This window comes from Dermacentor albipictus, unplaced genomic scaffold, assembly GCF_038994185.2.
Source record: "Dermacentor albipictus isolate Rhodes 1998 colony unplaced genomic scaffold, USDA_Dalb.pri_finalv2 scaffold_11, whole genome shotgun sequence".
NCBI classification, from domain to species: Eukaryota; Metazoa; Arthropoda; class Arachnida; order Ixodida; family Ixodidae; genus Dermacentor; species Dermacentor albipictus.
In genome coordinates this window covers 14,382,243-14,396,197 of record NW_027225565.1, presented here as the reverse complement: position 1 = coordinate 14,396,197, position 13,955 = coordinate 14,382,243, and the positions used below count along the sequence as shown (strand labels likewise).

Sequence of the window (13,955 nt, the reverse complement as noted above, 5' to 3'; positions counted from 1 at the left end):
ACTTAGTTTCCCCTTATTTTCTTCCCGCGCGTTCACTACAACTCGAATGAAACGTAAAGCGTAGGCGCGGGCCATTTACAATGGCATGCCTCGAACGGAGCAGGCGCCGCAAGGGTAATTCGTGAAGGTTACATCGCAGCCCTGAATTGAACACGCACTCGTCCTCGGCGCTCTTTCGTGCCGTTAAAGGGTGCTATGAAGGCTCGACTATTACTGGAAAAGTGCCGATATTTCTTTTTTCCCGTGCCTCGCGGATTTCTTTTTCTGTCTTTTTTTTTTCAGCCAGGAAACGTGCACCAACACCCTTAGCTGCAACCACAAGACGCCCACGAAGGACCTATGTAAAAAGTCAGGCCAAGGAGGGCAGCTAGAGAGGGAGAGAGAAAACGAAACAAACCAACGATGTCTTTCGTGGATCAGCAGGCAACACCATAATCAGGAAAGTACGTATAAAGGTCGCAGCGGCGAGCGCCAAGGGTAGACGCACGTGACGGGTCCGCAAAATGTATACGCTCGACAGTTTTTTTTTTTCCCCTACATTCCATCCCAACCGGGGGGGGGGGGGGGGGCTGCTCCGGGGCATCGTGCGAAGGATGACAACCTGGCGGGGAAAGATGATCATGGCGTATTCAACAACCGGCCTTCACCAAGCGTGGCCCCCACCCCCCTCTCCCTTCGACGACCACACGCTCGCAATCGACGTAACGCAGCAAAGGCTGAAAGAGGAAACCGCGTGTGCCCACGCGCGGCGCCGCTAATAAGGATGCTTCGCAGCAAGGCCCGTGATGCAATGCCGCTAGGGACCGACAAGTACCGCGACCAAACGAGCGTCCTCCGCCAGCCAGCCAACACATCGTGCACACACGTGTGGACACGCGCTCAAAGATCGGCGGCACGCCAAAAAACCTACCACAATACGGTGCGCAAACGGAGCCCTGGGCGTAGTATACGTGAAATGGCGCGGATAATAACTGCCGAGCAATTGAACAGATGGGTGCTTGATCGGGTTTACGGGTCCCAAATCAACGTGTGGTCTTAAAGAGACGCAGTAGGGAAGGGATGCGGATTAATTTTTGAACACACCTCGCTTTCTTGAACGTGCACCTAAACTACACGAACGATTTTGTTCTTCTTTGCATTCCTCTTTTAGTTCGACGGGTCGCTGCAGCCATTGCCTAATCACGGTAAGTTGCCATTCGCTCAAAAGAAAAACGCAATACACGTCTAATCGTACAGCGTCGGTCCGACAAACTCGCGTACCGTAGGACTAAATGCGCGCCTCGTTCATTTGCGTGGCGTAGTAGTACGTTTACTGAAGCGCCAGCGGGCACGAGGGAGACCAGTTCTAGTTACGAGTTAACTTAGCGCACCCGAAAGAGCGACGCTTACGCCGCGAGTTGAAGGCTGTGGTCGTTCAATCATCTGCGTGCACACCCAAGACGTGTATAACCTAATTATCAATGAAAAAACATGACACAGTTTTCTTTCCCCGCCTCCAGTGACGTGGCCGTCCGAGGTTGAGCCGCGTGAACTGCGGGGCGCCTTAAATGCGAGGCCTGGGACGCGAACTGGTGCGAGACCAAACCGAAGCCCCAAATAAAATTTTCATTTTTTTTTCGCCGCCTTGCTCCACCCGCGCCACAGCCGACAAACGGGGTTCTCAGTTGTTTTCTCATCAGCGCGAGCAGGAAGGAAAATGAAAGCGGGCCACAGACACTTGCAGAGAGAGAGAGAGAGAGAGAGAGAGAGAGAGAGAGAGAGAGAGAGAGAGAGGTAACAGATGAATGTAACAGTGCGCGGGGCGTTGCGAGTTACAACGCAAAGCAAAAAGAAAAGGCAATGACAAGAAATTGGGGAAGCAGGAGACAACTGTACACGTCCAATTCAACGCCTTGTTACTGGCTAGTGATGCACTGGTTACGAATGACAGCGACGAAAATTTGCGGGTAAAAAGAAATTGTGCGCCCGTAATTAACATCCCACTCGTTCTTGATCCCAGTTATGTGCAGTTGTGGCACCTCCTACCGAAGCATACGCTGTATACGACAGGGTACGTAAGTACACCCCCATCCGACCTTGCCAAAGTCGAAAGCAGACGGGCTGCTTGTCGCGAAATCCCGTGCCGCACCGACGTTGCAAGAAAGGTGTGTAACGCAGCACACACGCGCCCAGGTGTTGCGCGTACTACCTACATCACCAATGTGCCGCATAATGTCGCGCTCAGCGTGACCGTAGCGACGGAAGCAGCGCCATATGCAGCCATATCTAACTACTACGAGAATGGTAACACCGTCGGGAAGCCTTGAGCTGCGACATTGCGCATGCGTTGACCGTCGTTCACTGGTATGTACTTTTAGCAAAAAAAAAATAATAAATTATGGGGTTTTACGTGCCAAAACCACTTTCTGATTATGAGGCACGCCGTAGTGGAGGACTCCGGAAATTTCGACCACCTGGGGTTCTTTAACGTGAACCTAAAGCTAAGTACACGGCTGTTTTCGCATTTCGGCTCCATCGAAATGCGGCCGCGATGGCCGGGATTTGATCCCGCGACCTCGTGCTCAGCAGCCCAACACCATAGCCACTGAGCAACCACGGCGGGCTTACTTTCAGCCAGTAGCTATATTGCACATCTAAGCAAATAGCTTCCGCCTATCTTTGTAACATCTATCTTGCGTCCCTGTCTTTTACTCCCCTACGTCCACCATCCGGCTGCTCACCGCCGTTCACATATCAACAGACAGCACTAGACAGTTACAGTGCAGTGAGCAGAAATTTCCCTTCCGTCCCTCTTTTTCCTTTATTATTTAGTAAGAAATCATATTCTACTGCGCCAAGTTCAAGCCGCAGCTCACCCATCGCAGGTCATATACCGAGCGTGACAGCCAGCGCAGCTTCTGAAAAGCAAGTAAGGCAGTGCACACTTGTTCGCTTCCGTGGCGCCGTGCGTGGCGTAAGCGAAATCATGCACATTGATTAATCGCTGATCGTTCGCGGTCGTCCGTTCTAGATTGTATGGTCGTTGTCCTATAACCACACTGACGTCCCGCATGCGGGATCGCGTATGCAGGCCTCGCGTTATTAGGAGACTTTCCCAGAGCTCGGCCAGAGGTGCGGCGCAAGTCGACGCCGGCGAGCGCGCGCATACCACGACCGTGTTCCCGGGCTGCGCTCGGCCGGCCACCATTAGGCGGCGCGCAACCGGAAGAAGTTAACGCAGGCGCGCGCGCAACGGTTTTGCAGCGAGAAGCGCACCGAAAAACACGCGACGGCGTACTACCTACGCACCACGGCGTGCGCAAGGTAGCGTGACTGACAGCCCACGGGAACGAGCGGTGAGGGAAAGGAAAAGACGACCGTCGGTTGGGCGTTTTGCGCGCGCTGGGCCTTGGCGATTCTTTTCCTTTTATTCTTCCTAGAACGTAGAAAAAAGAAAGGGAAAAAGAAAACGGCGCGCGCTTAAGTATGCACATAATATTTCTTTCCTCCTCCGTAGCTGCATCCACGATCGCCGCTCATCCAGGGGCAAGAGAAGCGTGTCAAAAGGTAGATAAATAAGCAGAATAGTACCCCCCCACCCCCTCCATTCTTCAAATAAGGGCAGCCTAGCGCGGATGGATATAGCGACCGAGAGCTAAATATACCGCGCCGCAAGACCGACCCCATGGCAGGCAGGCCTTACGACGTGTGAATACTTTGCGCGCGCGCGCGCGCACGCACACACACACACACACACACACACACACACACACACACACACACACACACACACACACACACACACACACACACACACACACACACACACACACACACACACACACACACACACACACACACACACACACACACACACACACACACACACACACACACACACACACACACACACACACACACACACACACACACACACACACACACACACACACACACACACACACACACACACACACACACACACACACACACACACACACACACACACACACACACACACACACACACACACACACACACACACACACACACACACACACACACACACACACACACACACACACACACACACACACACACACACACACACACACACACACACACACACACACACACACACACACACACACACACACACACACACACACACACACACACACACACACACACACACACACACACACACACACACACACACACACACACACACACACACACACACACACACACACACACACACACACACACACACACACACACACACACACACACACACACACACACACACACACACACACACACACACACACACACACACACACACACACACACACACACACACACACACACACACACACACACACACACACACACACACACACACACACACACACACACTCTCGCCGCTCTAAAGGAAAAGCAAAACTAATTGCACGGAGAGTCCATAAAACGCGTGTTTGCAGTCATTCAGCGGCCGGTGAACCACGGCTTCGACCTTAACCATTTCGGCGGGGCAAAAAAAAAAAAAGGAACAAGATGCCGCCGCGCGCCTATGATGATGTGCTGCAGCCCGCTAGGCAATGCACGGCCAGGGCGGAATTGCAAAATGTGGCGTCGAGGCACCACTTAAAATATACACCCCATGTAAGCGATTTTGCGCGCGACAGCGAAAAGCGACGCGATGGAGATGGCTATCACGTTCGCTCGTCGCCTACAAGTCGCACCCCATGAGAGCGATGACTTCGAGCGACCTCTCCCCGGTGTTGCCGGTATGACGGAGGCAAATACGCGTCGTAACTGGCATGACGCGTGCTTTATCAATAACGTTGATGTGTTTTACTGTAAAAAGCAGCACGAAATATTTCTGAAGGTCTTGCAGTAAGTCGTTATCCTTGCACGTATAAAAATTCAATCGTTTGCTCCTTCCATGCTACAATCGACAGTATTTGATGTGCATCCAGTTCCGGTTTCGCGCTATGGGAAAGTCGCTCATAGCACTTCCGGGCGACGAGCGACGAATTCTAGATTTCTAGAACCGAGCGACAAGACCGAGCGATCTGTTCAAGCGGCAGCGCGTTTCATCGCTCGAAGCCGTCGCTCGTCGCACACAAAATCGCTCTCACTGGGTTTGGCCTCAAGGCTCATGGATGGATGGATGGATGGATGTTATGAGCGTCCCCTTTGGAACGGGGCGGTGGCTTGCGCCACCAAGCTCTTGCTACTATGCTGCCTAATATCCTACCTAGGTTAACCAATGAGAAAAAAAAAACACTATGAACTACCACGTACAAATTTTCTGATACCCTATTGCGAACTGTGCTTTTGTACGTCTCCGTCCTTTGTCGTTTCCCTACTTTTCTTCCACCAATCCTCCAATCGCCTCTTACTGATGTCTATTGCGGACCTGTTTGCTTTACCACTGCTCCCGCTGAACCCGAGGGCTTCAAGGAGGCCAGTGGTGCCTAAATCGACCGCTGGATAGATGTCTTCACATTCTAATAAAATATGCTCCGTCGTTTCCCTAGCTTTACCGCAGCAAACACATGCTTCTTCTTCCTTCTTATATCTCGCTTTATACGTGCGTGTTCTAAGGCATCCCGATCTGGCTTCGAAAAGTAATCTCATACTAGGCCGGCTCCTCCTGCCGCCTGACGACAGCAGCAGCGGACAGCCGGTGCACCCACCAGCGTGTGGGAACGTCCGACCAGGCGCAATGGCGTGAGAAACCGGCTCGGGTTCCAACGGATTTCCCACACGCCCAGCCGAGAACGCCATCGTCGCGATAGCCAACAGCCCTCCGAAACACGCGCTGCAATACGATCTCCATAAAAATTACGGGGTTTTACGTGCCAAAACCACTTTCTGTTTATGAGGCACGCCGTAGTGGAGGACTCCGGAAATTTTGACCACCTGGGGTTCTTTAACGTGCACCTAAATCTAAGTGCACACGGGTGTTCTCGCATTTCGCCTCCATCGAAATGCGGCCGCCGTGGCCGGGATCCGATCCCGCAGTCTCGTGCTCAGCAGCCCGACACCATAGCCACTGAGCAACCACAGCGGGTTGCGATCTCGATAGAGCGCCGGTCTGAGATTCGCATTGTTCTCCGTGACCGACAATGAGCGAACAGGAAGTAAAGGCGACAGAGTGGGACCAGCGCGCCACACACCGCCATTCTCAGCGACCGCAGGAACGTTGGAGATACGATGGATGTAGTGGCTGCAGAGTACGCTTATGAAACGAGATAGGGCGACCACAATTTCCTGGGCACGCAAGGGGCACATTACGCGGAACAATGTGTGCCGAACAAGCGAAAAAGAAGGCAATATCGGCGGGTACCGAGTACGCATAGTAGAGCCGCGAAGTGACAGCTTGAATAAATTATTGGTGTGGCGTCTTTTCATCCTATCCACTTTGTCCAGATGGGCGCACGCCTTGTTTATATCACGGTTTATTTTTGTATTATTGCACGGACGAACGCTAAACTTTTCTCGGACAACACGAAATGTATATGCACGGGACGTCGACTAGACGTGCAGAGGTTCTGCTCCGAACATAGTACTTCCGCAGTCACAGTGATTCATCCACGAATTGTACCGAACACGCGCCTTTCGGATGGGAAGGTTGGATGCTTGAAGATATTTGCATATTTCCGCAAGTTAGCGGAAAGAATAAAACAATGTTACACCGCGGACACTTCCAGGGTTCGACAGGGTTCCAGGTTCAACCTTTGTCACTAACCTCAACGAGCACAAGGAATTCTAGGCAAAATAATTTATTCTGTCATGCGCATTAAAATATGCGCATGCTTTATTATCAGGAAAAGAATGACAGTTCAAACGTTATATGTCGCCATAGAAACTTTCTTTTTAATCTAAATTGACATGAATATATATAAATCCTATTCCGCTACAATATAGCTGTAGCGTTGCCGTTATAAAACTTGACGTCTGTTGCAATGACTTTTTTTGCAAGTGCTGTTGCAATTCAACTCATTTGAAATCACCTGTGGCAGATGGCGCAGTTTCGAAACCCCTGATGTATAACATGGACAGGCGGAAATCACTGGCACGAAAAATCACGTATCATTAGCTCACTGTATTATTAGTACGGGGATTCTTACCTGACAACGTGATGGCGGCGAACGCATCCCCATTATGTTCGCATATTGCGAGCGCATCCCATCACACAGAAGAAGCCTACGCGCAAGCAGAACACTATCCGACGCTGCTATCAAACTCAACCTCACTATGCATGTTGCCAGGTTCCACAGGACGAGAACACGAATTTTCATGGAAGAAGGCATCAAAAAATAAAATTCTTTGTAAACGCCGCGCACTCTTCAACAGCATTCTTATGTAGGGCTCTATTATGTTGTTTAACGTATCACGATGCAAAATATTGCCAAGTAAACCTGAGTCGGCGACTTGGGAGAGAGTTAGGGACATGACGGGTGCGTTTTGTTGCCAGCTTGCGTGTGCATCAACACAGTTTTACTTTTAATAAAAGAGCGGCCACACGATTACAGCGAACCACGTCCTCAAGATAGGTGATACCGTGAAACACTTTCGGCGCACCGCACGGCCGCTGGTCACTACTGTCGCCCACATTTATCGGGGGCACTGCAACGCGAGCCAGCGTACGGCCAAAGCATGGCCAAATAAGTAACACCAGAGGTGAAACTACTAACGATATGGCATCAGTTTAGTCAATCTTTTCTTTCAACAGACTCGTTAAAAAACAGATCTGCCGTGGCATGCAGATAACGCAATTTTTTCACATAAGCTGTAGTAGTTGAAGAGGCGGGCACAACTTGTACGACAAACGGCAGTGTGATGCTAGCTAATTAAAAGAGTATCACCAATATAATTGTAATCATTCTCTTTAGTACACGTTCGAATTGAAGCCGTGGAATAATGAAGTCGCAAATCCCGCGCTTGGCAGCGGCTTGGAGAGGTACGTCCTCTAAACAGTGTGGCGATATGCATTGCAGACCATGTCAACTGGAACATCAATGAATTTCGCCACAGTATTTAGAGGACGTGTTTCTACATTAAGTTACCGGGTTTTGCGAGTTAAAGCCACGATCTGATTATGAGGCACGCAGTAGTAGGGGGCGGCGCAGGATCGATTTTACAACGATTGACGTTAGTTGGTAATCTCATGTGTTTGCAGACCCACGAGAAAACGTAATGACATTCGTTGAAAACGGCACTTTTAACTGCACGAGTTAAAGTTCGCATTCGATTTCGGACCGAATGCGTAGTGTCGACGCAAGGGGAAGTTCTAAACTATCGCTAATGACCGACGTACATCTTTGTAATTAAGTTCTTTTTAGACGGTTTTACTACGCAAGTGCCAGTTTATTAACGTACTCATCCTCGGAAACCTACTCGTACTTGATCGGCTGGACGCCGGTGTCAGCCGTGTTTGTTTAGTCCCGGCAGTTGGGTCCTTCCCCGCGTGCGCCGAGCTGAAAGCTTTCGCGCTGTGGACCAAAGCAGACAGAGTTTGTATACAATTTCCAGATGCAACTAAGGCGCTAGTGTCCACGGGAGCTGCAAGCGGGGCACTTCAGCCAGCTTGGGAATTATGGGTAGTGCGTGGATTTGCCTAAGCTTCGTCCTTCTGGCTTTAAGATGGCTTCGCTACTTTGCAAAGTAATCATTTTTTTAAAAGAAACTACTACGTTATAAATACTTCAGTACGCATTACTAAAATCGTCCGACGGCATTACTCGAACACAGGACCTCTAACACACCAGGACGATATCGAAACCATTACGCCACGGAAGCATGGGCAAGCGGAACCGCAGCAATTAGCAGCGATTATGCGTGCTTGCAGAATCCTATTAACCTCTATAACAAAAGAAGTATAAATTGCTACGAAAGTTAGGACAATATAGGCCCAGATAAAGCGTAATAAACGAATCCAGAAGAACGTCTGAAGCCCCAAGCACAAAGATCAGGCAAATCCATGTGTTACCCATCATTCCTACGGTGGCTGAACGATCGCAGCGCCGCACTTCCCTCTGGTAATTATTATAGGAAACTCTATGGAATCAGAAACGCACGCATTCCTAAAAGTACGGCAAAGTAAATTTAAGATACCTGTGTCGTCGGCAATGCTTTTCGTTTGGCTTGGCTAAGCGTGATTTGACTTGTGCAGCTGTGACAAATGGTCTAAAAAGGACAAGCCTATGCTATTAACAAGTGTTATTTGAAAGATATGCACGTGTTAAATGCAAGTTTTTGTTAGCTTTTTTTTTACCCAAGGTCATGGTCATCATTTTCAAATGACTGTTGTCGCCGTTTGACAGCACGCAGGGAAAATTACATTAAGCTCACTTAATGACATTCGATGGCAATGACATTAGAGTTGCCCTGTGACAGGGGTACAAATCTAAGTACATTCCATTCTTGCAGTCCTCCCCGTAGAACTTATCAGGTCATATTTCTCGAAACCGGTGCTAAGACCGGTGTTTGCTCGAATCGCGCAATTCGTAGGTGTACATAAACAGAATAATCACAAAGTAAAAAAGTTAGTGAGAATTGTGAATTAGATCACAATGCGAGTTGCCGTACAAGTCATGTCTGCCTCTTCTAGTGATCGAGATGATGCGACAAAATTAGGCAATGTGCCACAGAAGAATTTTTCTGGACGTTTTCAAATCGAAAGGTATCCCGCCATGGATGTCAAAAGCGTGGCAGTTTGGGCGAGTTGGTACGTCATGACTGTTTTAGGCTTGTAGCGCAGCTCGGAAGAGCAAAAAAGGAAGGAGGTAGGGGTAGTCAAAGGAAACGGAAAACAGAGTGAGCGCTAACTTCCAACTGACAGTTTATTTCGTGACACAAGACTACTTATACACTCGGCAACCATATGACATCAGGAGATAACAAAGAAATGAAGCAACAAAACCGATAGTAACCAAGTGGTAACATATTCAGACAGCCTGTGGCTGCAGTCGGAGATACGCCAATTCATTGTTAGATAATGATAACGAAGGTGAGCTTACACATGCATGGCCCAGACCAATGATAGCTTTTGCTTCGATTATTTCTCTTGTGAGCTGATTACGACTGCGACCAAGAATGACGCACTCCTCTAAGACAGGTTCGCAGCCACACGTTTTGCAGTGCTGCGCAAGAAACCCCCCAGCTGTGATACAATTCTTGGCATTGTAACTATGTTCGCGCAGCCTGTCATTCAGGCATCGGCCAGTTTGACCAACGTAACGTTTTCCGCACTTGAGTGGAAAACAATAAACGACACAATGTGTGCAATTGACAAACTTATTTTTGTGCTTCTTGTCACAGGAAAGAGGAGCTACCTTATTGGGATTAGTGAGTTTGCAAATCCTCATTAGCTTGTTAGGGGCAGAAAACACTACACGAACATTCGCTCGCTGGGCGATTTTCTTTAGATTATGTGAGACGGTGTGAATATAAGGGATGACGCGAGTCCTACCCCTAGTAGTTACAGGGTTATCTGCGCGCTGGTTGTCTTTTCTGCGCTCTCTTAGAATTCGTTCTGCTATTGACACTTGTAGGGACACGGGATAACCAGCCTGCGAAAGCCGATCGCACTGAGAGGCAAAACTAGACGAAACAGTATGGTGGCACTTTTTCAAAGCATTATTAAGGCAATGGGCGATGCCTGAATGACAGGCTGCGCGAACATAGTTACAATGCCAAGAATTGTATCACAGCTGGGGGGTTTCTTGCGCAGCACTGCAAAACGTGTGGCTGCGAACCTGTCTTAGAGGAGTGCGTCATTCTTGGTCGCAGTCGTAATCAGCTCACAAGAGAAATCATCGAAGCAAAAGCTATCATTGGTCTGGGCCATGCATGTGTAAGCTCACCTTCGTTATCATTATCTAACAATGAATTGGCGTATCTCCGACTGCAGCCACAGGCTGTCTGAATATGTTACCACTTGGTTACTATCGGTTTTGTTGCTTCATTTCTTTGTTATCTCCTGATGTCATATGGTTGCCGAGTGTATAAGTAGTCTTGTGTCACGAAATAAACTGTCAGTTGGAAGTTAGCGCTCACTCTGTTTTCCGTTTCCTTTGATTACCCCTACCTCCTTCCTTTTTTGCTCTTCCGAGCTGCGCTACAAGCCTAAAACAGTCCCGCCATGGATGCTTACTGCCTACGGTGCTGTGCTGATTAGTGCCTACGGTTCCGCGCGACGAGGTTGCGGGTTCAACTTCCGGTCACGGCGGCCGCATTTAGATGGTGGCGTAATGGAAAAAAAAAAATCGCTCGTGTACCGTGCATTGGATGCACGTTAAAAGAAGAACAAGAGCAACAACAACAACAAAAGAAAACAGGTGGTCAAAATTAATTCGGAGCCCCGCACTACGGCGTGCCTCGGAATCAGATTGTGGTTTCGGCACGTAAAAAACCCAGAATTAAATTTTTTTAAATCTAAAGGTACACTATGCTGCATTTTTTTGTGCCATTTCCTGGCTTCATGACCAAGCCACGGATATCTTGCAGTGTCACTCGTGAGTGTGCAGTAAGATCTTACGCGGTTTACAAGCACATGAATCTGGTGCTAAACACGACGACGCTGGTACGAACTCCGGATGCGACGGCCTCGCTAAGTTATGGAAACGGAATGCAATCATGCGCGTAACAAACCGTGAGTGCACGCGTGAAGATATATATATATATATATCCGTTCACTGCAGCGTCCCTCGTAACCTGGGTGCAACATTGGCACATTAAGAAGCCCACCAATGAACCTGCACCCCCCGCAGGAATTTAACCTTAGAAAAAATAACATCTGATCGCGATCGGAACACTTCACTCAAAAGAGGCTTCTTAATCAAAGTTTTGACGTTACCGTCGCAACTTACAACTAAGAACGACACCACATAAGCAGGAGCAACCGCAAACCCCCATCTGCACCCGTACAAAACCCGCTGCGGACGATACTGCACAGAGAGCCAAGCGAACGCGGAGCGTAATCCTCCAGGCGCTGTTCGCAAGACCAGAATTTCCTCCAGGCCCTGCCATCACAAGCGGGCCCTGCGAATGGCGAGTTCTTCGTTTCAAACTGATATTCTTAGGCAGCCGCGATAGCCGGCCATCGTTGTCAGATTGGGGGGCGAGCAGGCAACGACAGTACTCGTTTTTGTGGACTCCTCGGCCGATTTCTCGCGGGAGAATCTACGGGGGTAGTTGGATATCTTCTACGAGAATCGCCCGGATTACAAGTACAGTGAGCCGAGGATGTAGGTCAGCCAAATGTATTTTACTGCCTTTCTATAGTAAACACTACATATAATGCGGTCGAGGGTCACTTGTAGGAACGTGTAGCCTTCAAGTTAAGACTTCGCGCAGCGCCTTTTTTCACGGCGAGTACAAGCACACACACACGGGCGACCTTCGGGGCAGATACTCTGCACGTGAGGGACAGTTTGTCGCTTTTCTTGCGTTTCACATTAAACCCACCGCTTGAAAACAAATTTCTCGGCAAAACGAAATCCTTGTCATTGTTTCGGACGCGTGCCGCTGCTCCAAGGGACACAAAAACGATACAAAAAAAAAGAGCGGCATGCGGCAAAACACGCTGATAGTGATAGTGTGAACGACAGAGGATAAATGCGGTGAACTTCACGACGCTAATGATTCCGTATCAACGACAATGATTCCGTATCAACGACCTGAATGCAAGCTAAGGGATCAATCACGTTCGTACATCAGGGACTTGCACACATTGGTCCACGAGATTAAATTATATCAAATAAAGGTTACGCTCACCGGTACATTTTTACGAGCAGTGCTTCACGGACGTAGTCATAACTGTTGCAGCACAGGACACATCACAGCAGTCGCTGAGAGTTCTATGGGTCAGCAGCAAAATATACGATGAAACGCTGTGACAGGTGTAATAAAATACAGCGGCCTGCAGCTGCAAAATTCATTCAGACGTGTCCGCGCACAACACCGCCGCAGCGTATTCTGCGGTAGGCTGAGTTGGGACTGCTGTTCGTGGTTTCCCTGAAGGAAGCATCGCAGTAGGTGACAAAAACAGCAGGTGACGTTTGTAAAACAATATGCGAACTGCTAGTCGGAATCAAGCGAACAGTGCTCTCAGCTCGGTGGACGGCAACCGGCCGTCCACCGTAGCGTAAGCCACCGCTCGGCGTGAATTCCCAGCTAAGACACTAGACTTTGGGAAAAGTAGAAAATGTGGCAGGTGAACTCACGTCAAGTCCCGGCGTGCCGTGTAGAAGACTATCCGGAGGAATCTCCATCCCCCTGTGATAACGTAGAGGAAGAAAGTGATGAATCCAGCCATCCAGACGGAGCACAGTGAGCCGAGTGAGAGCACGCTAAATGTTCCTAAGAGCCCGGCCTCCTTGAGCATACTACGAACTGCCCGACTCTGATGTGCGAGGGAGCACGCTCGCCACTAAATGTAACCCAGTCGTCACAGTTTCCTGGGACACATTGGATGCGTTTTCCTCCTTCATCGTAGGGCAGAAACACGGCCACCTCACATCACGTGGCGCAGTTGCCGATGGTAGCGCCCCTCCCTACGCCTGCGCCATCTAAAGGCTTTCCGCATTACTTTAATGGTGGCGCTACCATCGGGAGCAGTTAAACCGCTTTTGGTTTCGCCGGAGAGATGGCGCGACCAGCGCAGCGCTTATTTTGAACGTGTTAAGTGACGAAACGCGATTGTTCATCTTAGACGAAGCAATAAAACGAACCCGCTGAGCGGTTCCTTTCGCAGATACCGCATCATTGTCATCGTCAGAAAGTGACTTCACAAGACTAAGAGTTGTCAGCGACTCAGAGCTCAGAATATCCAATTAAAAGCCCTGCCACATCATTTTTAGTTTGATTTATAAAGAAACATAGATACAAGGAGGTTCGAGGACATACAACTTAAAGGGGACCTACTATCAGAAAATTTATATAATACAGAATATATGCAG

General features: G+C 49.2%; 1 protein-coding gene across 1 annotated transcript in view; it reads right to left on the bottom strand.

Annotated features, from left to right (window-relative positions):
- LOC135914959 (long-chain fatty acid transport protein 4-like) overlaps positions 1–13,514 on the bottom strand; it is a 166,362-nt gene extending 152,848 nt beyond the window's left edge. The window contains exon 1 of the mRNA XM_065447895.2: positions 13,221–13,514. Coding sequence (XP_065303967.1) covers positions 13,221–13,381 — 161 coding nt within the window. The 5' untranslated portion in view covers positions 13,382–13,514. The remainder of the gene's footprint in view (positions 1–13,220) is intronic.
- Positions 13,515–13,955: the final 441 nt, after the last annotated feature.